This window comes from Lactuca serriola, chromosome 3 (genome assembly GCF_051521515.1).
Source record: "Lactuca serriola cultivar US96UC23 chromosome 3, Lser_US96UC23_V15, whole genome shotgun sequence".
In the NCBI taxonomy this organism is placed as follows: Eukaryota; Viridiplantae; Streptophyta; class Magnoliopsida; order Asterales; family Asteraceae; genus Lactuca; species Lactuca serriola.
This window is the reverse complement of record NC_136410.1, coordinates 137,086,928-137,106,550: the sequence shown is the minus strand read 5'-3', so window position 1 is coordinate 137,106,550 and position 19,623 is coordinate 137,086,928. Positions and strand designations below refer to the sequence as shown.

Genomic DNA, 19,623 nt, shown 5'->3' with positions numbered 1-19,623 from the left:
ATAAGATCAGAGTTTGACAGCGTCTTTGAGAGCTACGATTGCTAATCGGGTTGCACGTTACATTTGTGGTTACTAGACTTATCCAAGTGGGAGACTGTTGGATTAGTGTCTAAGCCTGTAACCATATTTGGTAAGTACTTGACCCGGTTGTGCATGGTCCTTTTGGGTTGCCTTCACCAAAGCAACTTGATTGGAGAAATTAAATAGAGAGAGAGGTTATTGTGATTTATTAATATGTTATAAGAATAATATATTAAAGGAAAAATCATATTTGTTTAATTAATATTGGTCAATAATTAATTAGGAATTAATTTTGTGATCAAGTGTAATTAATTAAACTAGAGGGGCTGAATTGTAATTATAAGATAGTTGCAAGATAGGGCAATATTTATCCTTGTTAAAGGATGGACGATTTCAAGGATAAGGATATCCTTAAAATCATCCAAGGATAAGTAGATAAGGGTTTTTCAAGGCTTATCTTGTGGTTGCTTGGTGGGCAAGCAACTGGATAAGGATAAGGATTGAAACCCCAATCTAAACCCTATATAAAGACCCCTAGGCCTTTAGAATTCGTGTACATGCTCCTAAGAGGTCCCAAGGACGAATTCCATCTCCTCCCTCCTCTATCTTAAGCCTCTCCAATTGCTTGTGGTGTTTATGAGCCATTAGAGGCACTACACTTGTGGTGCTTGCTTTCAAGACTTGGGATTTGAAGATTTAAGTTGTTATTGCAATATAACAACAAGAGGTATGTAATCCAATCTTGTATCTTAAATTTTGAAAATAGAAATGCACATTAGGGTTTTATTCTTGTGTTCATAATGTTGTGTATATAATAGTGAAAACATAGATCCAAACTAGGGTTGCATGCACACTTAGGATTGTTTGTATAAAACCCATCAGATCCAACATCGCTTGGATCATCGCTTGCACTCCGACCATTGTGGTTGGCTCAGCAACGGCTTCTATCACCGGTATTTGCTCAATCACTGGGGGTTGGTTTCTATTCCCATTTGCATTCACGTTTCCGCTACGGGTCCTTGCCATCTTGATCTATACACCGAATAAGGTGAATTTAGATCTTTATTTAGGACTGATGTTCAAATCGTCCTTATCACCCCGAAACGTTTACATGCTAGTTCTAATATCGTAGTCGTACGTTTAGAATCCTAAACACATAAGGTTTCCAGATCCGGTCGGCAACAGACCATAGATCCGAACAAATAATAGCATATCAGGCACAAATCATTTAGCACATAAAAGCATTTTAGGCATAATTCCTAAAATATTCTAGTGCTCACACCTCACAATCATCGTTTAGCATTCTAAGTTTAAGTCTAGAAATAAATCCATATTCCTAGTTCGCTTAAACTAATGATCTGATACCAACTGTGACATCCCTAAAATCACGGCCAGAAAAGACCGGTTTGTTTATGCTTTGTTTAAAAATCAGAGTAACATTTTAAATAAAAGTGTTGCGGAATTTGTCCCAAAACAAAATATGATAAAGATTTATCAAAAGCATTTCCATAGAAATGTATTTCATTAAAAGACTTGGGATGTCATGTTCGTACAGATCAAAAGCATAAACAGTACAATATAAGCCTTACTACATTATTTCATATCTACAGGCCTATATCCGTAATCCCTCATCCAAACATCATAACTATGCTCAAGCGCCACTACCTGTAATACATAAAACTGAGTGGGTCAGGCTTGAGAGCCTGGTGAGCACATAGGGTTTTAAACCCACAATAAATAAGTTTATTAACTTCATTAAATTAAACAAACCCGATTACCCGTTCCCGTTATCCTCACATTATGTCCCTAAGCATCTATCATAAGGGACCTATCCTAAGGATTATCATCGGGATGGACACTACTGCTAAGGGGATTCCTCAGCAATAAATGTCCTTAAGGCAACCATGTGGGGGATGGAGTACATATGGTGAGCACACAGTTCAAATAAACACACAGTTCGAATAAACACCTACAGGTTGCGAGCCTGCTAGTATTCCACTGGACTGTCTAGAATAGTCTGTGGTCGTCATGTATACTCTGCTAGATGACTGGATCATCAATAACATCTATAACAAGGCCTCTCATCGTTTTATTTTATCACACAGCAACTATTACATCTACCAATGTTTTACCCAACACATTTTGTAGATATAAAATACATATACAGTTTAAATAATTGAAAACATGTATAAAACGTTCATCCAACATAGATAGCAAGTATTCAGATAATATGCACACATAGCACGTAATTTATATAAAATACTTCATATCTATCTGTAAGCTGAAAGTAACTATGCACTCACTTGAGAAGGTGGTGACTCGGTACTTGGACAACGCTTCGTTTACTTTAAAATAATTTCCTTCGACGAAATCTAGTATTATCACCACTATATTTTAGTCTAATATTACCGTGACTAATTATTAGTCTTATTATTATTATTATTATTATTATTATTATTATTATTATTATTATTATTATTATTATTATCATTATCATTATATATGTTTTTAAACAATACTTTCCAACCACTATGTACAGACAGGGGTCAGACATAAAACACCGGAGGGCAGGACCATTTTGGCGTATAGCACTTCTGAAATCCAACAACACTATGCGACCCTTTAAACCAGATTCCCCGTACCACGAGTAGTTAAAAAGATATTATAACGACACTTATATAAGTTATAATAATAGCTCAAATATTTATTATAAATTTATAATAACAATACTAATTTTAAATATAAACTATATTTTAAAATAGGGTAAGCATAACTTACTTATAAGGGGATTTTAGCTAGGAGTCGGGCTCTGCAGGGGCAGAATTTCGTCGCTGAATCTTTCTAAGAAAGATTCGTGCAGCGCTTCAGCGCTCACCTTACTATACTAAAACTACAGAAAGAGAAGTCGAATCACGAGGGACCGAAATGCTCGGGGGATAAGGAGAAAAAGACTCTTGAATCAAGAGAATGGTGCAAGAAATATGAGAGCCCAAGCCTCTTATTTATAGTAGTTGAATTTACAAAAACTACCCTCCATAATTACTTAATGACCTTATAGTTATATAATCAACTGAACACCCCTTTATAATACTATTTTAAATAGATTTAATGATATTTGCACTAAACTAATGTCGAAAGAACTCAACATTAGTCTTATAATGACCGCATCGTCGATACCTTTCTAATGATATATACATACATATATATATATATATATATATATATATATATATATATATATATATATACGTATATATGATTTATACTTTATTTTAATACGTAAATATGCTATTATAATTTGTAACTCGTTCATACGAACTCTGTTTTTGACGTTATTTATATCCACGCGTAGGTGGAGACGTACTCTACAACTTTCGTTTAGACTCCATCGGCTAATTTTGACTTTATATTTAAAGTTATATTTTTAACAGGCCGAGACAGGATTGGTCCGTTAAAATCTCATAACTTCTTTATCCGATGTCCATTTTCGTCTGTCTTTTTATTGTTACGCTACTAATAACGAGATCTTCGATTCTCGTTTAGGTTGTGTCGGCTAAAAATCACTCGATCTAATATTCGAATTTTGGGTTGTACACTGCTATTCCGAAACTTCGAAAAATCATAACTTCTTCATACGAAGTCAGATTTGGGCGTTCTTTTTATCGATGTTCTTAGTTTAACATATTCTATGACTTTCGTTTAGATCGCTAAGGCTAAATCTCGCTCTATCGTAAATTCACTATTTACGCTTCCCGGTATCGTGCCGGTTCTGTCGCAAAACTTCGACGGGTCATAACTTCTTCGTTATAACTCGGATTTCGGCGTTCCTTATATGTACGGAAACCTGGAGACATATTCTAAAACTTTATGTAGAGATATCGGGCTTATCTCACACTTTAATTTTGACGCTTATTTTTATTCTCTATTAATTATACATTTATAATTAAATAATAAACACATAACACACATAATTCACATAATACTCAAATATTTCATTTTTATTACTTCAAAAAGAGTTACAATAGTTGACCTAGACTATTACATTGACAAAAATGCTTAGCCCTGAAACCCGGGCGTTACAACGATGGCATAACTCTACTTCCATTATGCATTCTTAACGGTTGTGACCCTTCAACCTGCTCCTGCCGTACTTAGACCTGTTGTGCTCATCCCCATGCACCCCTTCATCCTTCATGTAACCACTATGACCCCTCGGGCCTCTGACACCAGCTATGGAAACATCCAACTGCTCAGATCGTCGAGCCAAATTGGAAGTCCGCTTCCTCTTTCCCATCTGACTATCTAAACCAATATTCTGCTCTTGGGTTACCCCGACCACCCATCAACCGCATGAGTAACGGAGGCCCGCTCCTTGAATCTGGCGACCACTCTATCAGTGACAGGCCCAATGATGTCGGGTAACTCCTCGTGTAGGGGTCGCGAAACCTCCGCGACGGTCTAATCCTATGGTTGACCCTCCTGAAGACATGGTGCATCATTCACCCCCGATCCCAAATGACAAGAGCTAACAATAGGATCCTCCTTCCTGTAGGTTTCTAGGGGTCCACAAGCTTTGGGCTCCAGATGAGCCCCCACTGAATCACTACGATCTCGGTCCGAGAGTCCCCGATATGACTTTCCACTAGCTCCAAAATCCCATCCTTGACTGAACCAAAGATCACAAGAGTCTGCTCCAAAATACCGCGGGTAATCTTCGACGATATGAACTCCCACATTTGCTCGCTAATAGGTTCATCACCTGCACCTGATCTGGAACTCGAATCAGAACCAGAGCCAAAACCAAAACCATCTCACTGAGTACTCATCTCTAAACTGAAATATGACAAGCAAACAATCAAAACATACTAAAGTATCCTCCTCCCATCAGCTTCTTAGATTCTCCAAGATTCTCACTGATTCGAGTATGGATCCTATGCTATCAGTAGTATGAGCCTAATACTACCTTCCACACGTATCCATACTTTCCTCAGAAATCCTCCCAAATCCTCTAAGTCACTTACTCAAACCAATGCACCAAAACTCACTAATCCGTACCATTAAACCACTGAAGCATATCCTAGGTTTTCCTAGGTTCCCGAACTCACCCTGACTTCAGCTACTGAAGGATGCCCATTAATGTCAATTAGCTACCTCATGAATATAGTCACATGCAACAGAGATCAGATAATCCTTCGAGTAAGATACTCAATCCTAGAATGGTTGGACTCAAACGAGAGTTGTGCAATAGGGTCAAGTCCATCACTATGAGATTATCCAACTTGTACCACATGTGACTTAGCATATTCACTTAGTAGCTAACTCACATTTCTAAGAGCCCCACAAAGCACAAAGAAAACAACATTCCAGCAAAGGAAAAATCTAACCAACATACACTAATCGAGCCATTCTACTTACTCATCAGAAATCCATACTAGCATGCAATTCTAAGGCTCATACAATCAGGCACATAAAAGGCATCTCTCCTATCACTTAATACTGAGCAGATCCGTAGCCCTAATCTAGCATGCCGTTCTCATAATCATATCATATAGCATAATAAACAAGTATTGCAGTCTGGGAACCATTTACTTAAGCTCGGCCGATTGCACGCATCACACCCCTTTCTTTGATTAGAAGTTCCTTTTTAGTTAAATGTTTATTTTATAAAAATTTCACCAAACCCTTAGTTTGAGTTCAGGCACACCAAGGCTTTGATACCAAGTAAAAGCCCAAAAATCCAAGGTAAAAATTTCAATTTTATTATAATCAAAACACTATAGTAACTTTGTTCTAAAAATTGAAAAGGATTTCAATTAACTCAATTATCTGAGTCCAATCCCGAAGATCACATATTGCGGAAAAAGCAGGTGTATGCACTACGATCGCCTTGAGCTCTTTCATTTGAAACTGGAGTACCTGAAACATAATCTGAAAACCGTAAGCACAAAGCTTAGTGAGTTTCATAAGTACCACATACCATACATACAGTAAACATATAGTAGGCCCCACCCGGTCATCGAGTTAGTAGGCCCCACCCGGTCATCGAGTTGAGCTCAGAAAGCATATAAATACATACACATGTAATATACACAACATACAAATAGTCATCAGGCTTCGCCCGACATCGGACCTTAGTCCAAAAGCATATAAACATAGGCACATGGAAGAGTCACAAAGACAACTAGTATTCTATCAGCATAACATAAACATGGGTCGACATTGGTGCCTTCGACCCGCTAAACACAGTAAGGAAACTCACCTTGAATACAGAAGCTTCCTGAAAGAATTCCCTAGTTGGTGCCTTGACAACACCTCCGAACTATCATATCAAGATTAACACCAAATAAATAATTGGATTACATTCCAAGGCCTACTAACCATACTTGGGGTCAAATGACCATTTTACCCCTTACCCAAACAAGAACCAGAACTGAGGCCCAACTTCAATAACCAAGAAGGCCCAAAACCAAAAGATCCAAAAGGCCTAATAATGGCCCAATTTTCCAAATTGGGCCCAATCCTATATGGGCCTTATCCTAAGCCCATGCTTCCCTTAATTACAATTTAGAATACCTCAATTACCCCGTGGGACAAACTTGCTCAAAATCATAAATTAAAAGTCAAATTCAACGGTCCAAGTTGACCCAACTTACCGAGTTGCCCTTCAACTCGTCGAGTTTTTTCATCAGACTGCAAAGATCGGGCAAAACCCCATGAACTCGCCGAGTTCGCCAGAAAACCAACCTCTTAATTCATTAAGCCGACCTTTTCGAAACTAAGGGCTTCTCAACCCAGATCTTAACTGAAATGGACTTAAGAAGGGTAAAATTTTCAACTTTACCCCTAAGAACCACCAAAATGGGTTCAAAACCCAAACCCTAAACTTAAAAGGGTAAGGACTTAATCATTAAGCACTTAATCCATAAGGACACAACTCCAAGATGCAGATCTTACCATATGAGGCTAGGTGGCCATGTAAAGTTTCCAACGCTACACTTATTCATGATTAGAAGAAGCTCAAAAGCTTAAAAGAGACCAAAAGAAGGACTTAATGAATGCATGAAGCCCTTAGGACCATAAAGTTGGCACCTTTATGCCAAAAGAGTTCATGAAGATCATATATCTGGAAAGGACAAACACTTGGGACTTCTACTTTCTCAACAATCACCAACCCATGGCTAAAAGCATAAAAATAAACTCAAGAAGTGATCTAAGCCAATACTATGCAAGGTTAGAACTTTATACCCAAAATATGCTGGAAATGGAGCAGAGAATCAAGATCTAATAGCTCACACACACACACATACACACACACACACACACATATATATATATATATATGCACATATCAGGGATGAAGGGACAAAATGAGGATATTTTGGGTTCAAATGCAAAAGCAGACGGGAAAATGACACATTAGCCCTACAATGTATTACACGTTTCCCCATTAAGTACCTCAACTTATTTTTGTGCTTTTTGAGGGAATAAAGTTGTTTTAGACCTGCTTTTTTAATCACTACTACCTACTATAGCAAGTTTCATAGGCCACATAAGTATTTGAAGCTGACGCGACTTCCTTTTCAATTCCAACTCACACCCACAAAATGATATGGATTCCTTCTCACTTCCATATCACAAATTCAGCCATCAATCACCATAGGTTTAGCATCACCAAACTTACGTCTCTCTCCATCTTCTTGTATTTATTTCTTCGATCAACTAATTTCATGGGTTTGATCTTCGTTATCAAATACCAAAAAAATGTTCAAGCATGTTTATAGTTAATGTCAAGATCTAGGATTCAAACCAATCATTTAAACTTCCGTGCGGTTCATATTTTGTTTTTGTATGAGATGCGCTACTAATCGCTTCTATATATCCATATTCGATCTACACCTAATTCACAATTTTGAAATCCAAAATGGGAAACAAAGGTATTCTTACTTCTTTTTAGACTCTCAAGTAATGTTCAAATACCATTTCAAAGTTCAAACCTAAAGCAACTAATTATAATACTCCAACAAATCAATGGAATTCAGAAGATTACATAGGAACCTGGAAGATGGAGCTTGCACTGGGTTCTCCGGATATCTTCTTGACACCTCGTTGATCAACTATCATGCTTTCCCTTTCCAGATTTTTATGAAATAAAGCATGCAAACTGTATTTTCATGTTAAAAGATCAATCACTGCTCAATCAGAGTTTCAAATGTGTTTAAAAAGAACGAAAACAAACTCGATTTTGGGAAGGAAAAATATGAATAAGAAATCAAGTAATCGGGTTGGACAACACTAGCTGTGTGTGTAATACCGCGTTGTACTTTTCATTTTCCCTCAACAAAATCTTCACAAACGAAAATGTTGAATCAAATAGCCATTTTGCGCCAAATTATAATCTCCTAAACACCATAAATCTTCTAATTTCTTTTCTAGGGTTTATATGTTTATCACAATGATGCCCGACTTAGACAACCTTGTAAGCACGTCTTCGCTTCCCTTTACTTGTTGTTCTAATAGTTCAAGACCACGAGCCATGGGAAACTGCAATTTATGTGACCCAAAATATGCTAAAGAATCAAAAACCTCGTTACCAATCCAATATGAAAGTAACATAGAACAGTTTGCTAAGATCAATAAATCGGTGGAATTGAAGAGTTTGAATGATTATTGGAGTGATTGGGTTACGAAGAATGTCGAGTTGGGCGTTCCTAAATCAGAATTGTTTCAATCACCCTTGGAAATAACAACGTCGTTTATGGAGAGAGCCTAATCAATCTAGCATGAAAGATGGTTTAAGCAGAGGTGATACATGTTCTTTCTCCCTCGTTGTTGTTGATTCCCTTTCTAATAGTCTTTTTAGACTTTTTAAAGTCAATAAGTGTCCATGTGCCAAAGGGGTAACCGGTTTACCCCTTCGTTTTGTCCAAAATGACTAATTAGATCCAAGAAAACAGCTTTATTCTCTCATAAAATACGAAAATAAGTTAAATGACTGAATAAACAAATATAGATGTAGAAGAAAATAGGAGGGAAAAGTCTAAGAGTACCCTTCACTGATGTCCACGTGATATTTATGACTAGTTGCTTTTTAGGTACTACCAACCTTTTAATAACAAGGCCCAAAATGGTGGTGTGTCTATTCTCCTCGTTTGGTTGAATTAAGAGTAATCCTAAAAACATCGAAAAAATTGAAACACATATCATGCAAATCTGTTTCTCTATTGCTATCATCGGGTAGGGAAAAATAATGATGTTTTATTATCATATTAATTTGATTCTGTTTTTAGTTTGAATTTTTCTTTTTACATAAATTGTAAAGAAAAATAACTTTCATATCAAATAAATTGTTTATTTTGAAAATCTTTTCATATAAATGAATCAAACGAGTAAGAACAAAAGTTTATATACGTTTATTCGTTTAAATTTAGCGAATAAATAAATGAACAGATAAACGAACAAACTTTTTTATTTATATTTATTTGTTTATATTTGTTAAATGTTAAATGAATATAAACAAACATATTTATATTTATTTGTTTATGTTTTTTAAAAATTTGTATAAAACAAGTTTAAAAAGTTATTAAAAAAGTTTAAAAGGATTCTAAAAAAGTTAAAAAGAAGTAAGTGAAATAATAAAAATGTAAAAAAACTTGTAAATAATGTAAAAAAATCTGTAAAATTTTTTTGTAAAAAAATAAAATAAAATAGTCTTAAAATGTTGTATAAAAATAAATTTGAACAAGAAAATACTTTAGGATAATGTTGTAAAAAAACTAAAGTTTTGACCAAATTTTAAACAAAATTAAAAATTTTTGACGAAAATATAAATATTGAAATGACTTAAACATTAAAAGCCCAACAACTAACAAGAAGTCAACAAAAAGAAGTTTGCCGTTACAAAATTACAAACAAAGAAAAACAGAACAACACCAGTCGGTCCAGCTACATGTATTGTTTTTTCTCCTATGTTTATACCAAATATACACCAATGAAATTATATCTCCAAACAACTATAATAGATTACTATAATACAATGTTAGAGTAGTCGGTATGGGTCCAAACGAGGTTTGACGCGGGTGATCTGGCATCTCTCGACGCCGTCGTAACGGGGGGAACACTGCCCCCCCCCCCCTACTCGTTGCATCTCGTCGAGGTGATTCTCGTTGGCGTGGCGACGGGAAGAAACGGAAGAAAATGACCGTTTGAGTTTGCAACGGTTTGAAAAAGAAAGTTAATTATTAAAAAAAACATTTTATCCTATAAATACTCTCATTTTATTAAAATTTTCACACACTTTCTCTTCTCCTCTCTACATACTTTCAATTATCTTCAAAAAAAATATGGATCCTTTCGACTCGTCCGATGATTCAGATGACGATATTTTTTTTAGGATGATGTATCATTATTACACTACCGACCTGCTACAACCAAACCCAGCCCCGCTACTAACAAGACACGCGATGTTAAACAGAAATCGCGAGGAAGGACACGAACATCTATATCACGATTACTTTGCGGATAATTGTGTATACGGGGTGAAGGACTTCAAAAGAAGATTTTGTTTGAGTAGGGATGTGTTCTTACGAATCGTCAACGCCTTGGAAAGCCGGCATCATTTGTTTACTATATTTTTATACCAAATAAATAAAAATGTACTACATGTTTATTTAATTTTACAACATATGCAATATATTTTTAAACTGTAGTTAATTTATGTTTAGGTACGAATTTTTTCAATTAAGATATGATGCTAGAGGTAGACGGGGGTTTACAACGTTGCAGAAATGTGCTGCGGCAATTCGTTTGATGGCTATGGGGGAGTCACCCGACACCATGGACGACTATATGAGAATGTCTGAAAGAACCGCAAGAGTGAGTTTGTATACATTGTCAAGGGGTGTTGTTGAAACTTTTGGAGACGAGTATTTGCGGAAACCTTCGTTGCATGATTTGCAAGAATTGTATGCGGCGCATGAAGAACGTCATGGGTTTCCCGGAATGATCGGAAGCATTGATTGCACACACTGGAAATGGAAAAATTGTCCGGTAGCATGGAAAGGGCAATACACAAGTGGTCATCACGGATCACTTTCATTGGTGTTAGAGGCTGTCGCTTCTCAAGATTTATGGATTTGGCATGCATTTTTTGGGGTTGCGGGTTCCAACAACGATGTCAACGTTCTTGATTAGTCGCCAATATTTGACGATCTTTTGAATGGAAAAGCCACGGATGCTCCTTTCACGGTGAATGGAAACGAATACAAATATGGGTATTATCTTACAGAAGGAATATATCCTTAGTATTCCACATTCGTGAAGGCATTCCGCCACCCGGTTGAAGAACGAGACACATTTTTTAAGAGAAGACAAGAAGGAGCACGTAAGGATGTGGAACGTGCTTTTGGAGTGCTGAAGGCGAAGTGACATATAGTCGAACATGCAGCACGACCATTGGATTTAGAAACTTTACGATATATCATGTATGCATGTATCATAATGTATAACATGGTAGTAGAAGATAAAGGGAGAAATATTGCACACTATATCCCAACAGAGCCCAGACACGTTCAGTTTCAACCAGGACAACATATTATTTGCATCGCGTTGTTGACATTCAAGACGCAAATAAACACAGACAACTTCGAGAGGATTTGGCGGATTATATCTTCTATGGTAGCAATAACGATAACGAATAGCGTTGTCTTTTTTTTTTTTTTTTTTTTTTTTTTTTTTTGAATTTGGATGTTATTTCTTTTTTTGTTTTTGGATATTATGTGTAATTTAGTCTTTATGTTAATTTTAATCTTTAAAAATTTTTAATTTTTTTTTTATAATTTTTAAACATTATGTTTTATTTATTATTTATATTTAAAAAATATTTGTATAAATTTAAAAAAAATCGAAATAAATAAAAAGTAAATTATAAAACGGAAAAAAAAGTAATAAAAAAAACAAAATAATAAAAAAAAATATATTTATTTTCAAAAAGTTGGTGTTGCATCTTGTTGCTTATTTCTCCACTTGGTGTCATAACACCATTAGCTTAGGTGTCATATGAGGTGACACAACTTGGTGTTGCACCTTGTTGTCCACACCCAATACTCTTACAGAAGTATCATTTCTCGCTTTCGATATTCCTCATAGGAGGCCCTAAAATATAGTTAGAGAGGATCTTGCATTTTTTCGGGACAATTGCCGTATTATATATCAAAGTTTAGATACTTAACCATTTTATATATTGCTTTTGAGGGATTTCGCACATATCAAAACTAGTATAGTAAAAATCCTGATTAAGACCTTATTAATCTCCGATTACTCCCTAGGTGATACTCGACTGACTAGAAGACGTTTAATGATTAATCTTTGCCTTCAAAACGAAGAAGCAGTGGCAAACGATGAAACTATAATATTTTGAAGAAGTTGTATCTCAATAGAAACTATTTGAGGAATAATTAGTGTTGTATTAATCATATTAACTTATTTTATGATGATATTAGCGGTATTCACTAATTTTGTTATTATATTATTCATATTTAATTTTTTAAAATTTAACAAATTAATTATCTAGGTCTCCATTTAATCTCTCGATTAATCCCCACCAAGCCGGTTAATCCCTTAACCATAGTCCACCGACTAGCTAACTTAAAACGTTTTCTACAACTTTGGTCAAAACACATAAACTCAAAATTCATTATATTTTACACAGTAAATTAGATTTATTGACAATTTAAAGACAATTTAAATGGAAAATAAGCAATGATCACCCTTAATATAAAAAATTAAAAATGGGTTAGATTTTAATAATTTATCTAATTTAGGTAATTAAAAAATGTGCCTCCGTCCTTGCCCCAATATTCGATTTAAGTTTTGCAATTTAAATAATTATTCTGTCAAATTCTAAAAGAAAACTGATGTTACTACAATATGCTACCATCTAGTATGATATTTTAGCGAATCGCTACAAAAATAATCTCTCTTTCCAAGGATTTTTTTCCCTAATAAATCTGTCAATTCAGGCCGATGTCCGTTTACATCAATAAATATTGATAGTCAGGCTCATTAATCTTCTAAGTATTCTTTTAATATTTATCTTAAACAACATTTTTATCAACTAATATATCATTATATACTTGATAAATAACATAATGTTAGAATATTATTATTATTATTATTATTATTATTATTATTATTATCAAACACTGGGAATATAGTGTTTAAAAACAGTGAAAGTTGGTACACGTCCATAAAACACACACACAAAATATTTTCATATGCCACCACAATCATGACTTGACATAACCCCACCTTATCATCAAATCTTCTATGAATGCACATGCATTAAAATGTGTTGTAAATAAGTTATATGAATTATATATTTTTAATTTAGTATTTAAATTATTAATAAGGCCCTTCAAAGTTGAAACATCCTATTGGTGTAGGATGAACATGAACGTAGTAATTTGGGATGCCATGTCACGATGACTCATGAGATAAGAGGGGGATGGTCTTCAAACAAATGTCAAACCCTATAAGATCTCAAAACATGCTAATAAAGATTTTTTTTTTTTTTTTGTAACCATCAAATTTTATTAAGAAATTTTAATACATTAATTTATTTTAATAATACGGAAAGAAATATAAAACATGTCTTTGAGTCATATTTAGTTATTTATATTTCAACGAGGTTTTTGGCTGTTGTAAGTTGACGATTCATGTTCAAGTTTCATGTTGAAATAAATAAAATTAAAAATAGTGTAGGAATATATTAGGGAAATCTCCAGAAAAGTCCTAAAATTTTAGTCTAATTTATGAAAAAGTCCCGAACTAATTTTTGTTTATAGAAAAGCACAGAATACTAGCTAAAACTTCGAAAAAGCTTTTTTTGACCGGTTTTATAGATTTAGCTGGTATTCTGTCCTTTTTCGTTAGTTTGCTCAAAATATTATGACTTTTCTGAAAATTACCCGATAACCAAAATATTGAGACTTTTTTGAAAATTGCTTTGGAATTAATGGATATTATTATTAATAAATCATTTATCAACATAAAAAATATTTTTTTATTATAAACAAAAGAAATACATTTGTTGTTAATTTCTAGGAATAGAATGGTCAATTATGTACTTCTCTATTATTTGTTGACCACTTCAAAGTCTCTATGTTCTTCCTATCTATCGTTGTGAGTGTCATAGTGGGAAATACTCTGTTAGGCGTGAGTACAAGAGTTAATCATATTTATTAATACACAATCAGTAAGTGTCTACTTGCTATTAGGCATGATGCTATATGATCACATGTTATTAGAAAATATCATTACACGAACATATAGATCTTTCATTATGTTCTTTAACCTAACTACCACCTAACCTCAAAACATTACCCGATAACAACCATAAAATTACACGCATCTATCGAGAGTGAAAAGTAAACTTTGAATGACAATTTAAATAGATAATCACCATTCACTTGTTTCCATATAAATTATCATTCACGGTTCACTTTTCACATTTTATAGATGTATGTTAGCTGATGGTTGTTAACATGTGAGATATGAATGTTAGTTGGTAGTTAGGTTAAACAACATAAGAAGAACACCAACATTAGAGGAATGCTAACTAAGTACATCTCACCATCATACCCACAATAATACATAGGAAGAACGTAGAGAGTTTGAGTGGTCAAGAAGCAATAGAGGAGTACTTAGACCACCAATTTATTCCTAGAAATTAACAACAAATGTATTTCCTTTTTTTATAATAAAAATATTTTTTATGTTTATAAATGATTTGTTAATAAAAATATCAATTAATTTCATGGTAATTTTCAAAAAGTCCTAATATTTTGGTTATCAGGTAATTTTTAGAAAATTCTCAAAATTTTGAGTAAACTAACGAAAAAGGAAAGAATACCGACAAAATCTGCGAAATCGGCCAAAAAGGGTTTTTTCAAAGTTTTAACCGGTATTCTGTGCTTTTCTGTAAATAAAATTTAGTTTTGGACTTTTTCATAAATTAGATTAAAATTTTAGGACTTTTCTGGAGATTTCTCAATATATTATATTTATTGTTCCAACTGATAATTTTTTTTCGATATAATAAATAATTATTTTTAATATATAAATTTGTCCTTCAAGCATAACAAAATATCAACTAATCTTTGATTTGTTATCATATTTCACTGGTACAAAACTACGAATTCGTCATACTTAGTCGGAATTGAACGGTCCCACATTTGAATATTTATGTGGCTAAAGATACGTAAATAGATTTCACAGTTCGCAACATATGAACTCGGACTTGTGACCATTCGGAAATATATTGCCACACCTTCGAACATTTATGTGGCTAAATGTCACTAATAATTTTTGGCTGATTATTTAGCCACATATAAATTTGGAACACGTGACAACCGAAGAGTAAGTTCGTAACATTAGTTTTTAAAATTTTAACCAAGGTATAGAACCATCAAAATTGACTTCATTTTGATTAAAAAACCACAATTTTTTTTCATTGTTAGTTTCTTCCTATTGATTTTGAACTCATATTATTTCCAATTTCATAATTCTTCCCCTACATCTATGTATTTCGAATGTGTTTTTTATATTAGACTTCTAGTAGGCTTCATAAATTTTTTTTGACTCCAACCATATGTATATTTGCATTGTTCTTTTTTATGTGTTATGAGAAGAAGTTTATTGGGTTTTTAATGAATAATATCAATCTCACTATAGTTTTCTATTTTAAATTTGAATATGAAGATTTATATGTAGTTGATAATGTATTCTTATACATGGTTTGTGTTGCAAAATTAAAAATTTAAAACCCTATAAAAGTATGTACAAAGCCTATCATCTAGTCTAATAGAGAATACAAAAAAGATGGTAAAGAGATTTTATTGTATTTCGTTAAAATTATGTAGTTTTTAATGGTTCTATACCTAATATTAGGTACATAACAGCCACATATTCCCTATGCCATATATATATATATATATATATATATATATATATATATATATATATATATATATAACATGACAAATCTATGTCACACACTTGAACACTGTTACTAAATGTGACATATGGTCACATGAAGTAATTGTTTATGTGTCTAAATCGTAGAGTCGAGTTTGTCACACATGATTTCAGTGTAGCAAGAATCCGGTAAATATGGTCACATAACTTATAAGATTTATGATGATGTCACTATAAGTGTTTTATGATGATAGTTTGAATGTAAAAATTGAAAACATATAAGATTCGGAGGGAACTTCATTTTTTTTTTCAAATTTACTAAAATTTTATATTTTCACTCTTTACTAAAATTTTAATAATTTTCCCTCTTTAACAAAAATTCAATAATTTGTTTCCCTCTTTTTAAATTTTTTTAACCTAATGGTCCTTTTATTCTATCTTTTTCTCTTTAGGCCCTGCTTCTTGTTGGTGATTTTAGTGCCACCATGTCGTTTTAAGTAACTGGAACTAACATGTGAGCTAAGGGGATTCATGATTTGTACTCTAATACATGTACGGGGTTGTGCGGAGTGCATGCATGTATAAGATCGAGTCAGAAGCCGGTTCGACGACTAGTCGGGGGTTCGGGGGCAGCGCCCCCGGGTCCGGGGTTTCCAAAGGGGTGGCCCCCTTTGGCGGGGTCTAGGGGAGGCGCCGCTAGCGGGGTCCAAGGGGCAGAGCCCCTGGCTGGGGTCCCACTTAATTTTTGGTAACCCTAATCTGGATTAATATTACTTGCTTTCAAAGCAACTAATGACGGCCCAACCCTAATGAAACCCTAATCGTGTTTAATATATAAACAACTCTTCGTTTCCAGAAGGGTGACGTTCTTTAGCTCTCGTTTTTCATCACACATTCACAGAACCCTTTAGCATAATAGCTTACGTTTTCTGTGCCTAGAAACGTAAGTGTCCGCTTGGATTATCCTAGGCTGAATTTCTTGTAACCCAGACATAAGGTATAAATATCAGTTCGGAAAGTGATATCACGATCCAAGCTGGTATCCAAATCTCCACCGCAAACCCTAATATTCCCAACACTTCTCCCACCCCTTAGACGTGCCCCCTTTTCGACCACCATAGGCGATTACAAAGCCTTAATCCAACATTGTTCTCTTCCTGCTTCTCCACTTCATTATCTCACACATCTTTCTCTTCATGTTTGTAATTGCAGGTAAACAAAGGGTTTGTGCCCCCATCATTCATATTTAAAGATCAAGATGGAAAAACTGTGAGCCTCTCGAAATTCAAAGGCAAGCCTCTTGTGGTCTATTTATACCCTGCTAGTGACACCCCTGGTTGCACTAAACAGGAATAGGTCTTTGGGTGCTCTAATTTCGATGACTTATCAATATATTCATGTGACGAAATGGCAAATGTTGACCTCGAAGCAACTCTCTTGTAGAATATGGCTCCTGAGATGGAAGTAGTTATATAATTAGTGTGATACGTAAAGCTAGTGGGAGGGAGGAGTAAAAGAATCATCTTTGTTTTTACTTATCTTCACCATTAATTTCTGATGACGTCTCAAACTATGCCAATAAACTCCTAAAGGAATCATCTTTGTTTTTACTTATCTTCCCATATGTTCACCATTAATTTCAAATCTTGTGATGAATCCTATTACCAACTTGAAACGCCCAATTTTCACAACCAATAATTTCATTTTATTAAGGTAAAACTCCAATTTATAAATTAATTATTTAAGAAAACAATTTATTCCAAATTACATTTATTAACTACCATAGTATCATAGAAAACGTGCGATCTATAATGTTGCTGATAAGTGTGTACAGTCCCGTCTTCTCCTTCCCGTAATCACCACTGGCACCTGAAAGCATAAACAACTGGGTAAACATAAAGCTTAGTGAGTTTCCCCCAAAAACCGCATACACATAACAACGGCATCATGCATACAGAGCCTTCAGCTTGACTGGAATGCCGCACCGGCCTACAGACTATCTGGATCGCTCACAGAACCTTCAACATGACTAGTTTGCCTCACCGGGCCTTCATCCTATCTGGACCGTTTTCTGGAATACCAGGGTTTGCTAGCCTACCGTTTCAACCCAAACGCTCATCTAGATCCTCTGTGCCTTCGGCTTACACCTGACCTGCACATGGTATCTTGGCCTACAACATAAAGCAGGACCGCCTCAACCCACCACCACCAAATGTCGACATACAAACAAACAAGGATGAAATAGGCACATAAAATAGGAAAACATCAATCATACAACTTAATCCTGCCTACTAGTCCTCTCACAGCACAAAGTCTCACTACCAGCTAACCTCCGTAAAATGCATAACCATAAGTAGCCAGAGGTGAGATAGCCACCCGAACAGATGATCCTACTCTAGAGCCACAACCAAATAAGGAACATGTAAGATAGCTTAGATCAAGAGTTTTCAGGCTAGCCTATATAACCACATATAGTCCCTAACGCACTCCACCAGATGATAACCAATAAGTACAGATAACATACAGATCCAACAATACACTATAGCATAGCAACATCCTACATACCAAGATACTGATTCAACAGATCACTACAGCATAGCAATATACTTAATACCAGAATACAGATCTAGTAGATCACTACATCATAGCATCAAACTTGACACCCAAATACAGATCTAACAGATCGCCACAACCTATTAGCATACTCGATACTAGAATACATATCTAATTGATCACTACAATACAACGACATACTAAGTAGCAACAAATTAAGAAATTTCTGACTGTATATAATCAAGGGTGAGATAGCCACCCGGACAGTAGAACTCGTTTCTGTCTTAGGAATTCATTCGTGGAAGTTCTTATCCTTACACGAATCTGCAGTTGAATCACCCACATAAGGTGAGTTCATACCCCTATAACCAATCTTTTAACTGTTTTAAATTCTTTTAAGAGGGGGGGGGGGGATACAAGTTGAACACAATGTTAATTGTGTAAATATTATTTGTGATAACCATAACGTTAAAAGATTTCTTATGCTTTTATAAGTTATCAAATCATTAAAAAAAAACTCTTTTAAAGTTATGTTATCTTGTTTATAAAACTCTATTTTTTGAAATGCAATCATAACTCAGTAGATAATTGAGTCTTTTCGTTAAGTCAGTAACAGTTCAAGTAAGCATACTAGTAAACTATAATAGGTATAGTTAGGAGTTCAGTTCAAATTATAACTTATACAGAGAGGATCATACTATAAAGATAGGAGCATACTATAACTAGTACAAAGAGGAGCATATTATAACTAGTAAAGAGAGGAGTATACTATAACTAGTTCGGGGAGGAACATACTATAACAATAACAGAAGAATAAATCATGAACTACACACTTATGCTATATATTCCTAGTATCCTAGGAAGACATCGTATCCTTAACTCACTGTTTATTACAAATTAAGGTAAGAACACATTATACTGGGTTTGCACTAACAAAGGTACAAATACAACGTACCAGGGTTAGCAAACACGAACTAATAACATATCTTACTAGGTTTGCACTAACAAAGGTAAAAATACAACGTGCCAGGGTTAGCAAACACGAGGTGATATCATATCTTACCGGGTTTGCACTAA

General features: G+C 34.5%; 1 protein-coding gene across 1 annotated transcript; it reads left to right on the top strand.

Moving 5' to 3' along the window:
• The first annotated feature begins 10,833 nt into the window (after positions 1 to 10,833).
• On the top strand, positions 10,834 to 11,211 carry LOC145095733 (uncharacterized). The gene has a single exon (XM_079033565.1). The coding sequence runs from the start codon at positions 10,834 to 10,836 to the stop codon at positions 11,209 to 11,211; it is 378 nt and encodes a 125-aa protein (XP_078889691.1).
• Positions 11,212 to 19,623: the final 8,412 nt, after the last annotated feature.